The sequence below is a fragment of the Barbatula barbatula genome (assembly GCF_947034865.1).
Source record: "Barbatula barbatula genome assembly, chromosome: 1".
NCBI classification, from domain to species: domain Eukaryota; kingdom Metazoa; phylum Chordata; class Actinopteri; order Cypriniformes; family Nemacheilidae; genus Barbatula; species Barbatula barbatula.
This window is the reverse complement of record NC_136766.1, coordinates 23685206-23710328: the sequence shown is the minus strand read 5'-3', so window position 1 is coordinate 23710328 and position 25123 is coordinate 23685206. Positions and strand designations below refer to the sequence as shown.

The window sequence follows — 25123 nt, the reverse complement described above, 5'->3', positions numbered from 1 at the left end:
TGAAAGGTTGAAATAGGCATGGATGCCAGATACATTTCTGAAATTAAGATGAAGAAACACTTCCACCAAATATCCATAGTGACGGAGAAAACATCATGCAAATAGATGGAATAATGAAGGATGATGCACAAGCTTTCATAAAATTCCCACAACCATTAAAAACGTATAATCTCTTTGTGTACTACAGTTTACCACATCAGTTATATTTAAGGATTTAGCGGTTATGCTATGCAGATATAATATCCTTTATTTCTGCATTTCAGCTCTAATGAAAACAAATGAAGACATTTTTTTAAGAATGTAGGAAAGGAAACAGTTCCAGGGCACTTTTGACTACAATTGTTGCTTTCCTACATTCTTCAAAATATATATTTTTTGATCAAGAGAACAAAAAGATTTTTTACATTGATTCTTATACGGCAACCATACATTTTGCCCACCCCAAGTACAACCTTTTGAAGAAAGTATTTCACTTGAATTAAGATATATTTATGATTACATAAATGTCCAGTCCTATTGAAACCATCTTTCATGTAACAGTACTACAATAAACACACTGTCTAATTCTACTGAGTTATGAAGTGGCAGACGAAGTGCTGGAGGAAGTATGCGCAGCAGTTCTTCTTCTCCAGTACATTGTGATGTAGAGCCAGCCTTGAGATAGATGTTATTGTTTCTCACTGGCTTTCACACTTTCTGACTTTGTAAAGGCCTTTTCTCTCTCTAAACATTTACATATAGTTATTTAGCCGACGCTTTTATCCAAAGCGACTTTTTAGGGTAGTGGATAAATACTGGATTTTTTTATTTGTACTCGCATTAATGCTCAAAGTGATTAAATAAATGAAATATTTAAAAAGGACATTTCCAAATGATTCCTGTAAAGTTGAATCCGCACGTTATAAAAATAGCGTGTAGTGTTTTGATTCGGTACTCAAGTTGGCCCCCTGGTGGTGCAGAGGCCCTGCGTAGTCTGCATTTAGGGAGGAATGGCTCTGGCGTGTGTTGTATGTATGTGACAATAGTTGGCATGGCATAATAAACAGTTGCCTTTATCCATAATGGATACAAATGACAGATCCATGTCTGATTTGTTGTTAGTTCTGGATTAAAAGGGCAAATGTTCAGGAAAGATTAAGTAGATTTGTTTTTTTCTCCGACTTTTTCTTTGTTTCATTGTTTCTCTTTGTCCTGCTGGTTTTGGATGAGATAACAAAGGCCATAAACAATTGAAAATCACAATCAGATGTTGTATCACTCCCCACAATTTATTTCAACCTGACTGTTTATTACTATCAGAATGGTTTAATTAATGACAGAGTACAAATATGCAGCTGGCCAGAGGCGGATTGGCTCAACCAGTGGAAGCCACCGGAAAAACAAAATGAAGGCCAGGGTTTCTTATGTTTTAATATCTTAGTTCATAAACCAATATAAAAAAGCAAATCCTGGTCAGGTTACTCTGGGAGATGACAGCTTACAGATATTTGCAGTATTTGACAGACAAAATGTTTTGCTGGATCAAATTTGCTCCCACAGGCCAAGCTTTAATTTTTTGTTGATTTTGGGATTTTATTAGAACTTGAGAGGTGTCATTAGAACTTACAGGAAAGTCTGCAAACGTGCAATGTCCGGAAGTCCATTTCATCTAAATTGACCTCTTTCTACTATTTCTTCAAGGAAAAAACATTGACCTAAATGAACTAAATCAGTGAAAGGATGAATGACACCAGTTGCAAAGCTATTTGTTGAGTTTTGTTTAACTTATGCATTCCATCGGCACTATAATGACCTGACACATTTATTCATTGTCACATTGGCTTAACCTAGCCAAAGTGACAGATAACCTCAGATACAGATGCCATAATGCATCTCCTTTGGTGTGTGGGGTCTGGTTGTCAGAGGTCAGGGATAGTTAAGAAAGAGATTTCCTCAATCAGGAATCGTAAATATTTACCTTGGTTCAAAACCCCTAGACAGGCGTAAATAACGGAAAAACCTCCAAAAAACTGTAAAGTTTAAGGAATCTGGGAAATGTTGGCAAGGTGTTGAGTAAGGAAGTTTTGCAATCCTGTTTTTATGTGTTTGACCTCCTTCTGCTCCCTGTATCTGTCTCCCCCTCCCTCCTGTTCAACTCCCCTGGAACCCTGTTACCAACAACACCCCCTATGTAGTATGTTCTCTAGTGTAAGTAGGAACTATTCTCACGTTATATTTAATGTAGTTTCTAAAAGGAAAACGTGTGGTTACACATGCGTATAATTGTGCGTGCTTTATGGTGCACTTATGATGCCTGGAGTAAGGCATGCAATTACAAGCATTTGCTTTTAAAATAAGAGTTATTGCTAGATATGTGATATATGAATTCAGAGTTCAGCAAAGAAAGCTGTTTAACAGATATTTTGACATGGGAATTTCCAGTAATCAGAACAACAATATACTGTCATTCATATCCCAAAACAAAATGGTTTGCAGCTCTAGAATGATGTTTACAGATCCACAGTTTATTTTTTCTCCATCATTTAATCTCAGGCTGTTTCTGATATGTAAATCTTACATATGGTCATCTGAATAAATGTTAATCGCTGATCGATTATGTTAAAGGGGTAGTTTGCCCAGATGTAAATATTCTGTCACCATTTGTTTACCCACATGTCATTCAAAAGCTGTATTTGACTATTTCTGGAACAACAAAGGAGATATATTTATAAATGTCTGGTTTTGTGTCCAATTCTTTGAAGTACATTTTTGGCTGTGTTCTTCAAAATATCTTATTTTATGTTCTGCAGGAAAAATGATGAAAGAATGATCATATATACTGTATATCATATTATAAATGTAGTTTACATAGTTTCTCTTGTCAAAGACATGAGTTTGTGCTGCAATAACTTTGGCTGCATCCATTATATCTAAACACGGATCCGATTTTTGGTCACGTCTTTTTGCAGTCACTTTAGACATTACTTTGTGTACATAAATCTTCTACAGTACAGAGCTGTCTAAATTCAGGGTGCTTCAGTTACACAAAATCAGATACAAGTGTTTGGAGTAGAAACATATTTGAAAGTTGCCCGGATACCTAAAAATCCAGTGTTTATGTTGTACAGACATTCAATAATGATCAGTCTATGCTGAATGTCCTTTATTCTTATCAGTTTTTATCTTCTATACTCTCTTTCCAACACAGTCTCATGATAATTTGTGACATTGTCACAAACTGAAATCTATTAATTTGTGTTAACTGACATGAATTTCCCTTTTTTTCGTGTCACCCAGCACGACTTTTAACCTATAGTTTTTTAATATGCGATATCATTCATATGTACACTCACCTAAAGGATTATTAGGAACACCATACTAAAACTGTGTTTGACCCCCTTTCGCCTTCAGAACTGCCTTAATTCTACGTGGCATTGATTCAACAAGGTGCTGAAAGCATTCTTTAGAAATGTTGGCCCATATTGATAGGATAGCATCTTGCAGTTGATGGAGATTTGTGGGATGCACATACAGGGCACGAAGCTCCCGTTCCACCACATCCCAAAGATGCTCTATTGGGTTGAGATCTGGTGACTGTGGGGGCCATTTTAGTACAGTGAACTCATTGTCATGTTCAAGAAACCAATTTGAAATGATTCGAGCTTTGTGACATGGTGCATTATCCTGCTGGAAGTAGCCATCAGAGGATGGGTACATAGTGGTCATAAAGGGATGGACATGGTCAGAAACAATGCTCAGGTAGGCCGTGGCATTTAAACGATGCCCAATTGGCACTAAGCGGGCTAAAGTGTGCCAAGAAAACATCCCCCACACCATTACACCACCACCAGCCTGCACAGTGGTAACAAGGCATGATGGATCCATGTTCTCATTCTGTTTACGCCAAATTCTGACTCATCAGACTAGGCAACATTTTTCCAGTCTTCAACTGTCCAATTTTGGTGAGCTCGTGCAAATTGTAGCCTCTTTTTCCTATTTGTAGTGGAGATGAGTGGTACCCGGTGGGGTCTTCTTCTGTTGTAGCCCATCCGCCTCAAGGTTGTGCGTGTTGTGGCTTCACAAATGCTTTGCTGCATACCTCAGTTGTAACGAGTGGATATTTCAGTCAAAGTTGCTCTTCTATCAGCTTGAATCAGTCGGCCCATTCTCCTCTGACCTCTACCATCATCAAGGCATTTTCACCCACAGGACTGCCACATACTGGATGTTTTTCCCTTTTCACACCATTCTTTGTAAACTCTAGAAATGGTTGCGCATGATAATCCCAGTAACTGAGCAGATTGTGAAATACTCAGACCGGCCCGTCTGGCACCAACAACCATGCCACGCTCAAAATGACTTTAATCACCTTTCTTTCCCATTCTGACATTTAGTTTGGAGTTCAGGAGATTGTCTTGACCAGGACCACACCCCTAAATGCATTGAAGCAACTGCCATGTGATTGGTTGATTAAATAATTGCATTAATGTGAAATTGAAAAGGTGTTCCTAATAATCCTTTAGGTGAGTGTATATCAACACAATCGGATGGGAATTCATACCTTTTTTACAAGGTCGCTGATTCGTGTGAATTCCTATTTACTACGATCTCATTGGTATGTTTTGATTTCACTTTTCCCCTTTGACAGGTTTAGGGGAGATATTTATCTTTGTTTTGCCACCTCGTGAAACTCGCGTTTTCAACAAAATTAGCCTTTACGGCTGTGTTAAGGTTTGGGGTAAAGTAAGGTGTTGGCTAGCCACATCCTTAAATATCTACGACTTCTTTTGATATCAGGTTATATAAATGTAAATACACATGCAGTCTGATTATTGAAAGTTCTGCTGAGTGACACGAAAAGAAAGTTGTACAGCCGTGTTCAATGACATGAAAAAATGGGCATATTCGTGTCTATGAACATGGATTAATATATTCCACATGTAGTGTCTATATCACAAACTGCCTTGAAACCGGGTTGGTATTTCTGATGTCTTCCACACCGGACATATTAGGTAAATGCTGAACATCTTTTGGGTTGAAGTTTCAGTGCTCTCCCAGGTCCCATCTTTTTCTTCCTCTTCCTCTTTCTTCGCCATTTTTCATTCTTCATGCCTCATCACTCTTTCATTATCCAAATCTCCATGCCACATGGCTCTTTTTTTCACCTCATCTTTCCTCATATTTTCCAGTTTGATTTTATAATGAAACGTCATGTGCTGGTTTTCTTACCTGTCTTAATCTATGAGAGCCAAGAATGAAGTCAGAGGAGACTCTCTAAAGCATGCTTGGCTAGGGACCTTTTATTTCTGCTGCAGTGCAGAGCCAGCCTGGGCTTTAGCAAACAATCTGGGAAAAGGTTTTAGTGTAGTTTTATCATTCCAAGTACTCTATGTTCAATAGAGTGTGAAATGAATGATGTGTGAAAGTAATGACTTTGTACTAAACCGTGAGGTTTAGTCGTGAGACACTTTATTGCCCTCGGGTGTTTATTCCTTGCGTTTATTAAGTATGTCGGTCAGCCGTATCAATTACTGTCATAGCTTCATATCTCTAAAAGTAGCAGTTCAGCCGATAATTAAATACATTGTCATTATCTACTCATCCTTTCATTCCAAACCCATAATTCTTTTTTCCCTCTATTCATTCGCCAAGAAAATCGCTTGAGAATCATTGAGAAAATGAATGGCAGACCCTTCCTCAACAAATCATGTTATTTGATGAATCATTTGTTCAAAGCACAGTTTGGGACGTTTTGTTGTGCAACACATTTTAATACTTATGGTTTAGAGCACTGGTTCTCAAAACTTTCATATCAAGTAACAGATTTAATAAAAACAGTTTTTCCATGTACCACCTAATGACTGCCATAGAAAACACATGTAGAAAGACTTAAATTATAGTAGACCTGTGAATCTTTACTTGCCTCATGATTAGATACACCCGTCCTCCAATTCTAATGTATTTTAACCTGTTATAACCGTCACAAAATGTATGAAGAAAATTTTAAATGTAAAAAATAAATTAAAAAGGTTTTAATAAATTCATAATTTGGAATGGATTTGAAATTCGAAGTTGAGTTTAAAAAAACACTTATTAAAAAAACACCGAATTACTCAAAAATAAGTTATTTAAGCTCAATTATTGTGTATACATAATTTATATGGTAATAAACTGGACAGATGTGTATTTTAGAGGCTTAAAGTGAACTTTAAAGTGATATACAGTGATATATCATGCTTAGATTAAAAAGATTTCAAGTAAACTTAAGTTTTCCACAGTGATGTTAAACTGGTTAGTAATACAAACACTTTTTTTACAAACAGTTTTCAAACATGTTTTTTTCCATGTTCTTTCAAGTTAGCAGTAATAGAGGAGATAAAACACTTTTCTGTGGTGTACTGTAAACAGGCCTCTGTAAATGACAGTTACAGCATGGGGAATTCATTAACTTTGTGGGTACTTGGAGAAAGACTACAAACCAAGATATTAAAGACAGACAATATAAAAAGAATATCGCAGAAAATAAATAAATATAAGTAGACTTAAACATCAAGAGAACAGCAATATATAATAAACAGATATCTAGGTTTTAAGTAAGTCTGTCTCGTTTTACACTATAAGACTCACGCTTTACTGCGGCTCTTGTCAAATTGGAAGGTCAAAACTAAATCACGGCGCGCTTCATTGATGTAATCTCAAGGAGATACGGACGCATGTTGAATCAGCACCTTACAGTTGAACCTTGAACCTCAAACAGCTGTTCAAGTGCAGAAATACATAAGAAGCTTAATTTACATGCAGCTCATCGGAAGAGAAAGAGCGAGAGACTCGAAAGCGTCTGTCTGCTCCCGCTCTGTGTTTGAGCTGCATGTTGAGTTACAGCGACCAATGAGAAATAAAGGATCATTCATATATGTTTAATTTGCACGTAGGCTATATAAGATGTAGCCTTTTCCATATTTATTGACCATGTATTAAACATTTGAAATTGTATTTGAAACAAACTGTACATTTATAAATAGCGTTTTTAATTTCATGTCGTGTCACTTACCACCAGGGGTCTCTTCGATGACCACTAGTGGTACGCGTACCACAGTTTAAGAAACACTGGTTTAGGGGTTCATATCACTTTATATCTAAGTATGAGCAATTGTATTTGGCAATTGCCTATTTGTGTTTCTTTCATACGGTTGACCCTGAAATTTAGTTCAATAACTGTTTATGAAAACAGCTGGTTTTACATAACAGGCGTAGTTATGAAAAATTGCCAATGTTCTGTTTTCAAATGAGGAGATCCTCAAAGAATCATTTGACCTCAGCCAGTTTCCTTGGATTTTCTTTTCAAGACAATAAAGAAAGGTTACTCAACTCCCGGTGAGTTCTGAGCCAAAAAAAGCAGATGCCTCTGGATCTCAAGGGACACAAAGGTTCAGGGTCAATAGGGTGAACCTCATTTTTAAACTAGACTGCATTAAAGTGAAGATTTGAGTTTTGTGTTTGAAGAAGAAGGTCAATGTGAAGGTTCCTTAATGAGGCCTCTTGTTTTTGGAGACACTGTGTTTTTTCGCTGACCTCACATCAGTTATGCACTTCCTGTGAACTTGGGTAATAGCAAGATATCGGAACCGAGTGCAGTTTTAAGGTCTGGATGACTTGCATATTAACAATTTCTTAGCATGCCACTGAGCAGTAAACTTGTGTTGGTTAATGCCTTCGGAAAAAGGAGGCAAGTTTATAGGTGGCAGAAACTGTGTGATCTTGTAAAGTAACTATTTTGAGGCATAAATAGACACTCATGCAATAGGCGTGTGTGTGTCCAAATTCACTTGTTGGGAATAGTGTGACTGTAAACTGTCTGCCGTTAGGGCCAACAGCAGGTGGGGTTGACAGATGGAAATCTGTAGCTGAACTCCACGAACCTTTCAAAACATTCCTTCCCCATCTCTCTGCTTTTTATGCTTTACTTCCCTTTTTCCCCAGTCCCTGGCCAATTGTAGAGCATCTCACCGTGTCAATGTACCTGGTTATAAAAACTGATTTACAGTAAGTTTGGTGTGTAAACGGCTACCGCATGCTGAACAGCCCTCTTTGATTCTGCTCTGGTTCCGTTATAGAGAATGACTTATGAGATCAGGGCACTGCAGTGGTTATTCTGACCTCTTTTCTTTTACACATTAATGTGTATGTTTCTACACAATGAAAATCCCAATAGAACGGTTTTATGATTTCTGCTTTGCTTTTCATATGATGATACAACCCTGTTTTTCCCCTATTTATTTCTTCTGTAACCTCTTGAATTTATGGCCTTTGCTCATGTGTAATAGAGAAAGAGGGGAATTGTTAAAGTGCTAATGATCACATGCATTACAATATCGTTTAAATGTGTTCAGAGGTGTATAAAGAGCTTACCTAATGAAGCGTTATGTTTTTATTAACTTTATTAAATGAGCTATTTATATCTACATGGACCACAGGTCCTCTCACATGCCCTAAAAAGACAAACTGCTATAAAGAGCGCGTAAATATGTGATGTCCTTTGGCAAAGAAGCCAAAACAAGACTACATCTTAGTCCTTTGTCAGCCACCGTATGGCTTCGAAAGGAAGGGAATGAGTGTAGTGAGCCATTGGTTGCAATCCACAACCTAACTTCTAGATGCCACTAAATTCCATACAGTGTTCCATACATTTCAAGTGCTATGCAAACTACACAAAACAGAATGCAAAACCTTTCTTTATTTGTAAATCAAAGAAAATGTAACCGAAAAGTTATCTATTTTTATGATGCCATATGAATCATAAGTTGTTTTTCATTTGTACTAAAACAATGTCAGCGTACAGACACTAAATAAATGAATGGTCAATAATTGAAAGTGGTATGCCATGTGAAAAGTCATATGCCACTTTAGTGATACACTTTCTATTGTTCTACATGACATTTTAACCATACGCCGAGAGCTGTTCCACTTTAAAAAATTGAAAGGGTACAGGAGGAATATGAGGGAGAGTTTTTAACATTTTTGGCAAACTCTGCTTTTAAAGATTTGACTACAGGTAATAAATGGTGGATACGTGGATTTAAAAGGGATCTTTTACAAACATCTAACAAGATGTGAAAAAATTTACTGGTTGTTAGATTACAACAGTCTAGACTTGATTTATGTTAACAAGTGCATTATAATTATTGCTGCTTGGCAGAATCCTGAGCTTTGGCCTACAAAGCCAATGACCCCAAACCTAAAGACAGACACTCATTTCAAGAGTTTTCTGAATTTGATGGGGTATTTTGTCCATGTCTCACAGAGGAAGATCGTTTTGTTTTTGACTAAGAATCTGTCAGTGGGTAAGGGCTTGGCAGACAATCTTTTGCCGCAATGTCACAAAGCTTAACAATTGCACGGCATCATATTTGAAGAGGTTTTCTTTCACAATGCATTTAAGGTTGACCACATTTTCAAATTCTGAACAACAGGAAAAGGTTGACATCCATGTAAACATCCAAATAAACAACCATTTAAACATTTTTGTGGCTAAAAACAGGATATTGTGGTGAACTGATAGTAGCATGCATCGATGTTCTAACTTCATGTTTTACTCACCCTAAAGGCATCCTAGGTGTATATGACCTTCTTCTTTCAGATGAATACAGTTATAATACCAACTTCCAAGCTTTAGGGAGTGAATGGGGGATTCGATTTTAAAGCTCCAAGAGGTCCATCCCTTGATAAAAAAACGGCTCCACATTGGTCCATGGGGTTATTAAAGGCCTTCTGAATCAAATCTATGCCTTTGTTTAAGAGAAAAATCTGTGCAGCACACAACGGAAGTTAGACTTAGACAGTCTATAATGTTGAAAGATTGGGTTATTTAGTTTTATCCCTAAACTATACCTTTAATACACACAAATAGGTAAAGGCCACGTTGTCATTTCCAAGATTTTTATTGTAGTTTTTATTGTAAGCATTCGTTTACATCTGAATTGTATCTGCATTCTTTTTTCTGGCATGCAATTCTGCTTTTCGAATATCCTCACCGTATATGTTTTGAAAACTCTTTTAAAAGAATCCTCAGAACGCGTGTTGAAGTTCTTTGTTCTCTGTTACACTAAAAGAAGACAGGATTGTTCTGTATAATTTTAGAGCTCAGTAATGTGGTTTAACTCTAGATTGAAATAGGGATTTAGAGCAAAACTAAAAGCTAGCTAAAAACAAAGCTCAGCAAAGCACTCTTAAAAATAATGGTGCCAAAAAGGGGGTTCTTTGCAGTGATGGCACAGGACAAAATGTTGGTTCCCCAAAGAACCTTTCAGTCAAAGCTTTCTAAAAGAACAATTTCTTTCTTACATTGTTATAGTCTGTGGAACAATATTCTCTACAAAGAACCTTTTCTGCAACAGAAAGATTCTGTTGATGTTAAAGTTTCTTTATAATATCATACAGCAGAAATATAATCTTTTAAAAGCCTTTCTGTTTTAAAGAATGAAAAATTTGCTACATGTTGTATAGCTAGTCGGTTTGCATGTTGCATTTTCTTAAAGAAACGCATGCAACTATACCGAAAATCTCTCATAATGAGCTCAGAATTCCACATCAACACTCATAATATATACTTAATACACAATAGCACTGTAAACCCATCTCCTCTCGTTTGGTCCCTCTTGTCCTGTCGACTGAAGTTAACAATTTTTATGCAATACAACTACAATCTATCTTTCTTTCTTTCTTTCTTTCTTTTAAGATGGAGCATTTTTAACTCATACATCAGCGTTTTAAGTCTCGCAGCAGGTAATGAAGGAGAGCTTATGAAAGCTGACTTATCCTGACACATACATACAACAGAACTCCACCAGCTAAAGATTAAGCATTTAACACAACTAACATTTTCAAATTAACTGTTGATTTTGGCTATTAAAGAATGACACTCTCATATATCACATGCTGAAATGATGCACTAAACTTTTCTGTGGTTGAAGGGGCTTGCTATACAGTACAACCCTGTTGAAAAAACTGAATTGTTTAAACAATATACTAGCTGGTCCATATCTGGTTATGTGCTGTTCCTGAGCTAGGAGCTAGCTGCTTGGGACCAGCTTAATCCAGCTCAAACCAGCTACCTTGCTTCAAAACATCCCTAACCAGCATATGCTATTTGTTTCAACAGGGAACTGTGCTAAGGGTTTAAAATCGATTAAACTTCTATGTGAAAAGAGTTACTTTAGAGTTACATGACATACTTTAGTTAACATAGATCTGATTGGTCCAAATGAAAGGGACATGTCAATTGAAATGAAAGGGGTCAAAACCATCCAACACAGTCTCAAGGCAATTTTGAATCTATTAATTGTATTCATGGTCACGAATTTCCCAATTTTTTGTGACACTCAGCACTACATTCAATACACAGACCGTGTGTATTTACATTTAAATATTTATAACCTGATATCAAAATAAGTTGTAAATATTTGAGGATGTGGCGACCTCATCCCAAATGCTATAAAATCACAGCCACAGAAGCTAATTTTGCTAAAAACGCGAGTTTCACAAGGTGGCAAAGCAACGATAAATGGCTACCCTAACCACGCCCCTAACCCGAACATCACAGAGGAAAAGTCAAATCATAACAAAACATACAACTGAGATCGTAGGACATAGGAACTCACACGAATGAGCCAACTTGTAAAATAGGTATGAATTACCATCAGATTGCATTGCTATAGATTTATACATATTGAATATGTCGCATATTAAAATACTGTGGAACAAGGAAAAGGTTTGTGCTGACTGTCATGAAAAAAGGCGAAATTCATGTCAATGAACACAAATTAATAGATTACAGTTCGTGACAATGTTAAACCATCATATCTGTGAACTCTAAACATATTTGTGATGCTACCTGGGCAAACCCAACTAAAGTTATTTTTTGTAATTTATTTATACATATATATATATATATATATATATATACAATCTTATCACCCTATAGACCAAGACTGGTTGCCCACTCGAGCTAAGCAGGTCTGAGCCTGATCAGTACCTGGATGGTAGACCTGCTGGGAAAGCCATGTTGCTGCTGGATGAGTTGTTTGTGAGACCCAGCAGTGGGTGCTCACCCTGTGGTCCGTTTGAGTCCTAATGCCCCAGTATAGTGAAGGGGACACTATACTGTCAAAAAGCATCATCCTTTGGATGAGACGTTAAACCAATGTCCTGACTCTCTGTGGTTATTAAAAATCCCAGGATGTCCTTTTAATCTGAATAGGGTTGGGATCCTGGCCAAATTTGCCAATTCGCCTCTATACATCATGGCCTCCTAATCATCCCCATATGTACTAATTGGCTTCGTAACTCTGTCTCCTCTCCACCAATAAACTGATGTGTGGTGGGCGTTCTGGTGCAATATGGCTGCCGTCGCATCATCCAGGTGGATGCTGCACATTGGTGGTGGTTGAGTAGATTCCCCCTTCCATGTAAAGCACTTTGAGTGACCAGAAAAGTGCTTTATAAATGTAACTAATTAAATTATATAATCATCCTATATAAAGAACATTCTTGTTTATATTACTTGTTTAATATTGTTTGAGCAAGCTATCGTTAAATACGGAAATCGTAGTGAAATTAATCACTGAAATGAAACGTTGATGCTTTGAGACTGGATTGCACAGACAGGGTCACATTTTCATTTAACAAGTTTACATCTAGTTGAATTTATATGCAAGCAATTTGACTTTCTAGTGAAGATATTTCACCAACCATCTCAATGACTTCATCAGCTGTTGGATGCTGGGGAATTCCAGCCATCAGACAATTTGGAAAAGTGGCAAGACGTTTTCACTATACACATAAAAACATAAATGCATTTATGTAAGGTACAGAAATTTAATAACCAGTTGCCTGACATTTTTCCCAGCATTTTTTCTTTCATGTTGAGAAAGGAAACCAATCATCTCTACTGCTTTCCAATTCCTCCCTCTTACTAACTTATTCCATCCCTCCATCTGTATGTCTGTTTCTCTCACTTGAGTGCAGATGCACACTTTTTTTTTAATTGGTTGTCTTCCTGCCTTGCATTCTTTTCATCCATCTGTCTGTTTACTTCTCTCTTTCAGTCTCAGTTTTGCTGTGAGTATGTCTTTGTTTACTTCTGATTTTCTTACATAAATTGCGCGTTTGTTCACTTCTCTTTCAGCCTGTCTTTTGCCCATCTTTCCCTCTCTTTGGGCACAGAGTTTCAAAGCCGGTGGCCACCCATAGGAAGCAACTTTTGAAACCCATCAGAACTCAGAACAGTGCTGTTACTGTTTCAGAAGCAGCTGGATGTTATTTGCATAAAGACTGGCCTTCCTGTTGACAACTAAAATGAAATATTAGAAATTATGCCAGAGAGTCTGCATGGTAGGCTACAATGAAACATCATTTACAGTACTCTCACATATAACGTTATGTAAGCTGGGGTACAAAACTGTGGTTGTCTGACTTGAACACATCAACCTAATGATGGAAGCCAATCCTTTAGAGAGAACACCTGTAAAGAGCTGGTTACTGTTAAATGTGGGTTTTGTGGTCAAGCTCCTTCTATATGTGTTTAATAGAGGAATGATCTACCAGAGAGAAACCACTGAGTGAGCGTGAAGGAGAGAAAGAGCGGATAGTGAATTGTAGAGGGTGGCTACTGAAATGATGGAAGTAACACTTTTGACTACCAAGCTCAGCCTGCTGGACCCAAGAGAATTATGTTATCTAAATTCAATCTCAAACTGTTATTGTGTTCTAAGCGATCAGGTCCAAATAAAGTTTTCTTGCACTTTGAGTAAGTCGCGATGTCTGGCTGGCTGTACAGAGAAGTTGTTGATAAAGACTGTCTGGATTGGTTCTCCCAAAATGAATGTCTTGGATATTTTACATGAGCTTATGTAGGGAGGGTCTCTGTGTTTTAGCCAGAATTGTTCTAGCGAAAAACACATCAGTCAGGTCTTCCAAATAACCTGAAAAATACTTCTGGAATGTAATGAATCCAGGGTTAACCTCCAAAATGTACCGTGTGCATAATTTTGTATGCAATGGAGAGTCAGTAGTGTTAGCAGACACAGAATCTTATCGCAAGTGTTTCTGTGTTGGTCAAGTTTTTTAGGCCAATTCAATTTACTTGAAGATACATTTTGTAACTTTTTTGCGTTAAAATATCCAAAACCACCAGGCCAGTGTTATATATTTTGTTCATCTGAGTACTTACAATATCTCAAATGTTTCCAACTATTTGTAAATCGGGAGAAGATCTCGACGTCATTTTATTCAGTGACACGAGGCAGTGTCTGGCATGCGCCTGTTAATGGCGACGTATCCGTGTAACCAAAGACACCTGGTAAGCCTGCAACCTTTAGTCAAAACATCGCGGAATGCAGGAAAGCAGACTAGAGGCTGTTATATGATTGGCAGAGGTGCCTCACATTATTCGTGTAAGCTGTTACGCTTTCTCCAGACCTCCCATCTTCCAAATAACACAGGCCATGGCCTTACACTCGGTTTCTGCTTCGTAAAAACCATGACAACACAGTCGCGTGGACAAATGTGAAAGTATTAGTTTGCAGCGTCTATCAAGCAACCATCCTGTTTTGCGCAGTAGTCATGGTGCAAAATTATTCTTTACTGTTTGCAGCTGGGCAATTCCAATGTTATGGATGTGACATAAAAATGCTCAGAGAATGAATTTGTTACGAATATATTGAACCATCTGTTTATATTTAACTAAACCTTTGTTGTCTAAACATAAAAAAATGTCTGTCTATGAACTAATATTCTATTTTGATGTGACAAAAAAAGGATGTGGTTTTTGAGAGACGACAAACTTTGTAGGATGTCTGTGAAATAAAATGCACGATCCTGAAGCAATAATACCCAATTAATAGAGTAGGGATGCTTCTTTATTGAACATGAAATAGTTTTCATATGTCCATTTATGAGGAATATGTAGCATTACTGATGTGACAATCCTGAAAATGGCACTTACCTGACTATGAAAAATCATGCACTAAAAATCAAACAAATGCTTTACAAACTTGAAGAGAGCTCTCACAACGCGTGCGGTTCATGTCCGGCATCTTTTAGCTCTGGGACCGCGCCATCTATCAGTTTCAAATGATCTCCAAATCCAGCATTATATCCGCCGTAAATATAACATTCCTTGCCGAAATGCAGTGAACAAACAAACACAGCTGAAGTGCTGAAACACACACAGAATGCAGTGCTCTCTCTCTCTCTTGCTCCAACTGGTTGACGTGTGCACTTTCTCCTTCTCCCGCTCTACCTGGTTAACACTTGGGCGTTCTCTTTCTTCTGCCAGTGGTCAAACAATCATTTAAAACTTAAATTAAAGTTTAGACTTTACAAATCGTACTATTTTAACATGGTTAAATCAACAGCTGCTGTGTGCCATGATGCCAGAACAGGAAGGGGAAAGCAGAGGGCAAATCATTTTATCATATTCCGAAGGATCCCAAATCCCTGATAGACGATTAAATGGTTAATTGCAATAAAAACGTGCTAACCAACATATGTCACAGCTATCTCCTCCTCTCTGCCTAATCCTAAACAAGACATATGAGAGCACAACTCGCCTAGTCCAGCTGTGCAATCGCAGTGGGCTCCTCCTTTAACCCCATCGTGACTGACCACCACCCAGGGCTTCAATGGAGGGTCATTTAGTTTTTTGGGAATGTTTTACATGCAAGATTAGCTAACAACACAGTTGACTTACTTGCAAAGCAGGATAAAGCCGGCAGACTCCAAAGTTGGATATCAATGACAAATTTCACGTCATTTTTTATTTTTTTAGTCTCCGGAGTAGGATGATGAAAAGTTGATGATATTACATAAAAGGCCAGTTGAATATATTAGTACATGGCGGTGTAAACAGAATAGGTCATGTGACTGCCTGAGCTCTATTGCTATTGCTTCCATTGTTCTGCCTCATTTGTAAATCCTATGGATTAAAGCGTGTCATGAATCACAGAGGGAGAGAACCCAAGTGCAGGCAGACACGGGATGACGGGGTTAACAGAGATTTTATTCTACAATAAACACAAAACAAAAACCCACAAGGGGTAAAACAAGACAAGAAATAATCAGGACACGGACTAACTAAACTGAGCAAACAAACACTAAGGACAAGACTAGACTAACTCACCAAGACAAGAACCAGAGACAGGATGCACGGATAATCAATATAAGGGTTTCAGACGAGGACCGCATACAAGGTACAATAAACAATGAACGAGCACAGGGACCCGTTTCAATAAGGAGGTTCAAGCAACCCTGAGTTAAAATATGAACTCTGAGTTGATTTACTCAGATAATCGCTACTCTGAGTTTTCTGTTTCAGAACAGCTGGTTTCAATCAGTTCAATCCACTCTGAGTAAGTTTACTCTAGGTTACTCGTGTTCATCGCGGCTTTAAAAAGCCATCATCAATTGAGCGAAGATAACACGATTCACCATGGCAACGCCACGTGACAAAAAGCGTTCCGTTTATTTCTCGCAGTCGAATTGGAGGCACTAATATATATATATATATATATAAACACATATATACCTTCGATTTTTGTCATGTAGGTGCAATCCTTCTGCAATAAAAAGAACATGGCAGCAGATGAAAATAAAATATAAAAACATCACTCAGTCCGGTGAGTTTAAATGCTCTTGCTTTTAGGATGTCTGACTGGGAAATGTTTGATATATTTAAAAAACTGGCTTTGAAAGTTATGCGGATATGAGAACCGAGCACTGTGGCTATAGAAGACAGAAAACTGGCCATTCTTGCCCCTGCTCCAGCTGTGTGTAACGGAGTGAAGAGCTGTGCAGTGTGTAAGCGGCACTCCCCGACCAACAGAGACGCTCTACGGCTCATCGTTAGAGCGCCCATCTCTCATTCGGGCCAACGTCGGATCGAAGACCGCGCGAGTGGGACCGGTTACATGTGCACCCAATCACATTGGGAAATCCTAAAGGGTATTTAAATTATTCGCTTACTTCCAGAGTTTGCAGCAAGACCACGATGCACACTTTTCTTACTGCTCTGCGTACAGTTGCCTTGCTAACATGTTCTGCATCCCCGGTGTTATGTAGAAAGCTTCCATTAGCAAAGAAACGTGACCATAAAAATAATCTGCTCAGATGTAAGAGCGCGGTCACGAGTTGAGGTTTGTGATGTAAGGATGAAGCAGATTGTGGATATATGTAATGGACTGTAAAGAAAAACTGTATCGCTCAAATAACAAATCCTCCGGATATGACATCCAAGCGTGGCTTAACCATATATTCTCTACCGACGTAAATTTAACTCTCTCCAAATGAATGCAGCTTCCTCATCTACAGGTTTCTGAATAAACGGACATTTAATGTCTGTGTTATAAACTTGTGCGCGATTAAGGAAAACGAATGAAAAAACAAACGGTGAAGGCAATTTCAACACCACTCGCGCTTCTAAAAGGGGCGGAGATTGTAACAAACCTCGGGTTAGTGGAATAAAACCTGCTCCCGACCAGGTTAGGTTCACAGAGTAGGTTACTATGGTTACTCACTCTAAGTATAAGATACCTCGATTTCTGAAACGGGGTTGACTTACCCCGCGGTCGCGGGTTTGATATACCTCGCGTTCTGAAACTGAAAACCCAGAGTATCCCGTTTTCTGGGGTTAACTTACTCTGAGTTTGCTCTTACCCTGATTTCTGAAACGGGTCCCAGGACAATGAACACGAGGATGTTTTATAGGGGAACAAACACAGGAGATAACAATGGGCAGGTGCGGGTACTGAAACACTCAGGGAAGGTTAACGAGACAAAAGGGCGGGAAACACTGACGAGACACGAGAAAGCACATGGCACGTTAGAATCACAACAAAGCCATGTCTTTCTCACACAAAACCTAAGGCTATGCCATGACTCCGCTGCAAGACCAAGAATAAACATGACATGATGGCGGAATCATGACAAAAGCGTGTGCTAACTGACTAAATGTAATAGTAAGGCAACGCACTTTTAAAAACACCGCAACATTCTCGTCTCGTGTTTTTTTCTATCACAAACAGTTGAAAGAGTAAGAAAAAAGTAAACAAGATCACTTTTTATGCTGCCATCCAATCGTAGTGCAAGAGAGGCAGGACAAGACCACACCAGATCTATTACCGCCTTTGTGCATTCACTGAATCACTCAAAAACAATGCAAAATAGTATTCTGTTATTTTAGGACTTTCTTTCCTCTGCAAAACATAACATAAGATATTCTTAATAATCTTGGTAACCAAAAACCATTGATTTCCATTGACTTCTATTGTATGGACAAGTTAATGGGTATCAATTGTTTACTTTACCAACATTTTTCAATATAATATCTTCTTTTGTGTTCTGCAGAAGCAAGAAAGTCACACAGGTCTGAAATGTCATAATTGACTCTCCCTCGTGACATAATTTTCATATTCGGGTGAACTATCCCTTTAACAAACTATATGCATATTTAGATACTAGTACCACATTACTTTGGGGGATAGTTTGTATCATAGCAACCAAAGTATCTGAAAACACATTCAGGCACCCACAGCCCCATTGTCAAATGCTTAAAAATTGTTTTGGTGGACACACATTAAGTAGACAGTTATAGTATAGTTTATTCATGTATATTTCCACCCTTCCTCTCTTTTTAGCATGTGCATCTGGCACATATAAACCTGAAGCAGTTTCTGGAGGTGTGGGTACCTGCCTACCCTGCCCAGACCTACATCACACATCCAGACCTGGAAGTACAGACATATCAGACTGTGTGTGTACAGAGGGTTACAGACCACACAACAACACATGCCAAGGTATTAAGCTATCTGTTTGAAATCTGTAAACATGTCCACTAATGTTTATGGGTGTATATGCATTTTCTAAATACAGAATATGATAAATGAACTCTCATGGTGTTTTTCCTCTCTCTCTCTTTCTCTCTCTCTCTCTCTCTGTAGTGGTGGTTTGTCCTGTTCTCAGTCCCCCAGAGAAGGGTTTCTTCATCCAGAATGTGTGTAATAATCAGTTTAATTCTGCTTGTGGGGTTCACTGTCTGCCAGGATTTGACCTGCACGGAGACAAAATCAGACTTTGTCAGCCAGATGGGACCTGGTCAGGAGTTGAGTCAAGCTGCAGAGGTAAGAAAGAGAGAGAGCAAGATACAGAGATTGGGTAGAGGGTTAAGGGGTGATGTGGGAGTGGAGACTCATGGATTGCAAAGGGAAATTTGACAATCTTTTTTTCTAATCGGAGTAAAACATATTTTTTGACTGTTTGTGTTACAAAACTGGAAGCTCAAAAGGCCTTTAGTTATCCCATATGTTCATCACCCAAACCCATCTAATATACTACAGCCTGCCAGTGCGTACAGAATGTGTTTTGGGTTTCCTCAAGTCATAAAAGTATGTGAGCTTGATTTAAGCAGAATGAAATTCAAGATTAGCATTAGATTTTAAGCTTTTATCCTGTTTAGAAACATGCATCTGTCTCCTCCGCCACAAAATATTTTTCTTCACAAATGATGTAACTGTATAAAAACATTTACATATAAACATTATTCTATAATTGCGCCGCAAGATAACTGTTAACATTATCACATTAATGTAACTCAAACAAAGTTCTTTAAAACTGAAGTCAGATAAAAATTTTTTTTATTTAAATGCATTATACAACATAATTTAAAGCAACAAAAACACTTTCAGTGTTCATAGTGAAACAATAATAATAAAATAAATTATTAACAATATAATAAATATTTAATAAAAATATTAAAAACTGCATCTGGAGTTCGGTTCACTACACCAATGCTGTTGACCGCAGCAGTGATTTTCTTAATGAGATCAGTCTTTTCCAAACTGTTTTTTGAGTTTTTTTGACTTTTTGACAAATTTCTTTCTTTTTGGCCAGATAATGTTCCTCCATCAAAAATCTAGGGGCGAGCTAAATCTAGGGGTGAGGTGTCTATCTCCTGAATATATAGGGGCGTGATATGTAAATAACGATCGATTTCAGCTGCCGCATTTATCAAGGGACGATCATTCGTACAATGAGATTGGTAGCACATGTTTGATGTAAACCCTGTCATAAGATGATTTCTACGCACGGATCAACGCTCGTTTCTATGTTAGATTGAAAAATTCCGCCACACCATACCCTCTACAGTACCTCGACAACATAACTGGGCCAAAAAATCTCAGCTGAACTCAAAAGTTGGCAGCCTGCGTGAAACAAATCCCTGCGTGAAAGCCGACCAGTCAATGGTTCCCTCTCTTGTGACTTCAGCCCTGCGATAACAATACTTTGTTTTTTCTTTGTTTGGAAATAAATTACAGATCTCAAAGTCCTAAGCACATACCTAGCTACCAGCCTCCCTTTCTCTCTTACACTGCTCCTCTCTCTCTCTCTCTTTCCCATGTGCTCTTAAAATTTCTCTTCTCCTACAGTCTCTCCATCTTTTCCATTTTTGTTTCGCCCTGGCTGTTCGTTTAACATGGTGTCGTTCCATGGATTCATGTTTTTTCAAGTTTGTCCAATGCAGCAAACGTTTTTGAGATGTCCTAACCTCTGTCTGGTGTGGTACTGTTTTCCCATAGCTCGCTCCTGCCCAGCTCTCACTCCTCCACATCACGGGCAGCTGAACTGCAGTGAACGGGACACCCGCTACAGGCTGCAGTGTTCGGTGGGATGTGAGTTGGGTTACAGACTGCAGGGAAGATCCAAGCTCACCTGCCTGGCAAACTCCCAGTGGAGTGGACCACAGCCCCATTGTGTCGGTAAGATAACTGCTGTTTGCATGTGTATTATTCACTGTCCCTGTGGAGACTTCTGCTGTGATAAACTTTCATTGTGGAGGCTGTCCTCAAAGCCACACAAAATTATTCGACAAGAAAATGCCTTATCTTATTGGTATGGTTATGATCTCCACGAGGCTATTCAATCTTTTTTGTAGTCTATCCCTTTTATTTATACATTTTTTGGTCCTCTGTGGCTAGAATATATACCAGGGTTATGTGTGCGCCATACAAAGGCAGGTTACATGAGAAAGATTAAAATTTTTCTTTGGGGACTATATTCTGCTTTAAGGATTTGTGTAAAAGACACTTGGTAAGGATCATATGTAGTGGGGGATACATCCCACCAAAACGTTTGGGAAACACAGGGCAGCCATGATATAAACAAAAATGATTGCCTTTAAAGTAATATTACAAGTATGGTTTTGTTAATGTAGTTAGTTTGTTTTTAGGAAAAATGTCAATGTTATTTCCCAACTATGATGAAGGAGACCAATTGTGTGAGAAAATGGGAAAAAATTTGAATTTATTATTTATCGAGTTTGTCTCTCTCTGTTCCTATATGGACTATCGGGCAGCATTGTGTTCCTTAATCTTGTGTGTGCATCCCTTCTCTCAGGGATGGTTTGGTCCGTGTGAGTTCCATGACTTGTGTTTGTGTTTGAACTCAAATTCTTTCACTTTATTTCTCCCTGTGCTCATTTTGCTCTCTTCACAGGAGCTTTGGCTGTACAGGGAGATTCGGATATCTGAGTCAAAATCATTTATTTGTGTGTTAAGACTGTTTCCAAGAATTTAGAGCTGTGTGGTCAACAACTGCTCTTATATTTCCCTTTCCCATCTCTCCCTCTCTCTCTCTCTCTCCCTCTCTTTCGGTCTTATGATATGTTCATGGAAAATGTGTTTCCCTCCCTTTTTTGACTCTTTCTCTGATTAAGAGGTACACTGTCCTCCGCTTGTTACCCTGAAGCACATCCATGTGTCGCCCCCTGACTGCGGGGAGGATGAGGTCAGAACCAGTACATCATGTCAGTTAACCTGTCCCCGTGGTTACCGCCTCCTTGGTGACCCTGTAGTCACATGCCTGCCCTCTGGAAGCTGGAGTGATAATTTACATAAGGCAACTTGTGCAGGTAATTTTGCATGTCTATATATGTGCGTGTGTGCTGAAAAGTCCCTCTTTGATCCTGACTTTGTGCTTAACATGGTGCGTTGCATTTGGACAGATGTGCTGCCAGGAAAACAGGTGTTTTAGATTTATTGCTGTGAGTTTCAGATGTGATGAGGAACAGAATGAGTGGATGATCATCATACCATGTGTAACAGTGTGTAGAACCAAAGCATTCCAAATTCATAAAACTTAAAGCTGCCCCTCCAGGCTGGAACTGAGGTTTGGCCCATGCACCTCTATTATTTACTTTAAAAGCAGGAGATAGTGTTATTTTCTTTGTGAGTGTGTGGCTCATCTATATAAACGGAAATTCTGTCAATTTACTCACCTTAATGTCATTTTAAATCCGTTTGACTGACTTACATGAACGATGAGAAGTGTTTTAGAATGTAGGTGCTGCTCTTTTTTACGAGAATGTTGACAGGAGTGTCGATCACTGATATGTTGACATTTCCCTTTTTGTTTCATGCAAGAAAGTCAGTGGCACAGGTTTGGTACAACATGAGAGTGAGTAAATGATGACAGGATTTTCATTTCTGAGTGAACTATTAGTTTTTACTAGAGCAAAAACAGACAGAGTAATTGCGTCTGATCCAGGTTCTTTCTTGGGACTGTTACTCAAGCTATAAAGTATTTGTTTGGCTTGGAGAGACAGAGCCCAGGCAATGTGATTAATAAGTTCTGGATGTGATTATGATGGACAGCTCGGTAAATAGCTTGTAACGATGCAACATCAACATCACCTCAACAGGAATCTAGAGTTGCGTCATTACAGGATTAGTTCGCCCCCTAAAAAATGAACATGAAGTCATTATTTAGTCATCCATATGTTGTTTAAAATGCATGTGACTTTCTTCGAAAGCCTGCCGTTCTTTTCCATACAGGACTAAAATGACATTATTTACAATCTGCTGTCAAATTCTAAAAAGGTCAAAATACACTATAAAAACACAGCTATACAGGGAAGATTATCAATGGATAACACATAACATTTGGCAATATTTTCTTACTGTATGCAATAGGGCAACTTAATGGTGCTTTTGGATCTTTCTAGGAGGTTGACATTTCTGCATCCATTTGTGCATGAAGTTATTTTTTTCTTTTGTTCCATGGAAGAAAAGATCATATGGGTTTGGAACAACAAAGGGAAGAATAAATGATGACAGATTTGTTTTTACATTTTTGTGGACTGTTCCTTTAAGTATTTTCCACAGCCTGGATTGTTTCAAGAGCTCAATGGACTTGGTGGATTTTTGGACCATTTTCACTCATCTTTAGCTCTTTGAATACACTTTTACTCTAATATTATGCAATAACACATACTAAGTTCATGTTGTTTTTGTAATTGGCAACAGGGCACAACTGTCATACTTTTTATTTGTTCTAAAGATTTGATCATTTCAATCTTTGTAGATATAGAGCCCCCGTGGATTCAGTGCCCTGGTGATGTCATCACAGAGACAGATGAACATCAGAGGTCAGCCAACATCAGTTTGAGTGCACCCGTATTCGGGGACAATTCTGGAGATGAGGTAGTTCCCTTTTTCTATTTCTTTTATACATTTTATTGATATCTTACTAAAATGTTTTATGTTTCTTAGGTTGTGGTGCAGGTGACCCCTGTCCTGAACCCTATGCAACCTTTCCCGATAGGGACTGAGTTGATCACATTCACAGCGACTGACCGCAAAGGGAACAAGGCAAACTGCTCCTTCACTGTTAGTGTATTTGGTGAGGTTGGATTACTAAGTAAATGTACAACAAATGATATGTTCATGTAGGGTTATTCACAACATTTGCCAGTTGAATCTTTACTCTACATGCAACTTGTTGCAAGTAATGCTTTAATACCTATATTTACATTATCTTTTATATATTAAATGTTAATATAAAGTATTTTGATAGGACATTATTGGTATGGTCCACTCTTAACTAACAGAAAAAAACGTTTAAAATCAGATTTTCACAATGTATTTGAATCTGACCTTGCTTTTATGTGTCAAGATAGCAGTTACAGTAAATTTTTGAAAAATTATTATAAAATATAATTGTACATGTTTACCATCCGTACCACTACTTTTGTATGTCTGCTTGTCTTTCTTCTAAGGAGAAATTCCTGAGACAGAGCTGATACTTAAATCAAACATAAGTTGAATTTAATTGAAATGTGTATACATTGAAGCAATGTCGAGACAACACATTACACTTTTTTACATTTTAATAGCCTCTTCCATTTGCTCCTTAGATAAGGAACCTCCTTTGATTGATAGGTGTCGGTCTCCGCCAACTGTTAAGGCCTCAGGGACAAAAACTGCAGTGTTCTGGGAGGAGCCTCAGTTTTCTGACAACTCGGGTAAATACACATTTTAATTATGAAACAGAAGTAATAGATGCAGTAGATTGTAAATGCAAGATAAAGTGGGGAGAATTATTACAATAATCGGAAGTATCAAAACATACTCTCTGTAGACGGATACAAACAGTGGAACAATATAATCAAGTTAAATCACATCTGTAATGTTTATACTTTAGAGCGCTTCAGGACAGAAATGTAGCCCTTTATGGAAAGACCTTGTTTCTGAGTGTGAGTGCATGACAAAATGATTTAGCAGATATTGACATTTGGTAGAATCATCAAAGAGAATTTGACCCACAAGAACAATAGGTGTTTTTAACTTCGACAGTAGCTGAATAGACTGGAAATTATTTGATTTATAGACATTATAGGAACTTGAGAATGGAAATGTTTTTTCAACAGATAATGTCTTCTTAAGTGACCATATGGTTTGAAATAGCGTGGTTATGGTCAACAAAACTCACCATGGTTTTATTATTTTGGTGGACATCATAAATTGAGCATTGAGATTACATGGAAACACATGAAAAGTGATATTGTGATGGAAGAAAGACACACACACAAAGTTAACAAAGCTTCTGCAAATGATGCGCTGCAAATTCTGCAAGATAATTCATTTTGTTCTCAACCAGTTCAAACCACAGACGTGCACACGCTTACACAAAACAATTTTCCACAGAGAGGTTCCAGGGCTATTCCAAACTGTCTGACAAATGTCTGAGTCTGGAGGGAGTTTTGGCTGTACTAAATTTAACTCGGCGTCAGGGTGTGGGCATGGAAAAACAAAACATG

The 25123-nt window shown here is 38.1% G+C and overlaps 1 protein-coding gene across 3 annotated transcripts in view; it reads left to right on the top strand.

Moving 5' to 3' along the window:
- svep1 (sushi, von Willebrand factor type A, EGF and pentraxin domain containing 1) overlaps positions 1-25123 on the top strand; it is a 66938-nt gene that overhangs the window by 15043 nt on the left and 26772 nt on the right. For all 3 annotated transcript variants that reach the window (XR_013786975.1, XM_079461501.1, XM_079461500.1), the window contains exons 4-10: positions 18669-18827; positions 18972-19151; positions 20607-20786; positions 21743-21937; positions 23389-23507; positions 23577-23706; positions 24221-24328. Coding sequence is in view for 2 of the 3 variants with exons in the window: in XM_079461501.1 (XP_079317627.1) it covers positions 18669-18827; positions 18972-19151; positions 20607-20786; positions 21743-21937; positions 23389-23507; positions 23577-23706; positions 24221-24328 (1071 nt within the window). In the remaining variant the exon portion in view is untranslated. The remainder of the gene's footprint in view (positions 1-18668; positions 18828-18971; positions 19152-20606; positions 20787-21742; positions 21938-23388; positions 23508-23576; positions 23707-24220; positions 24329-25123) is intronic.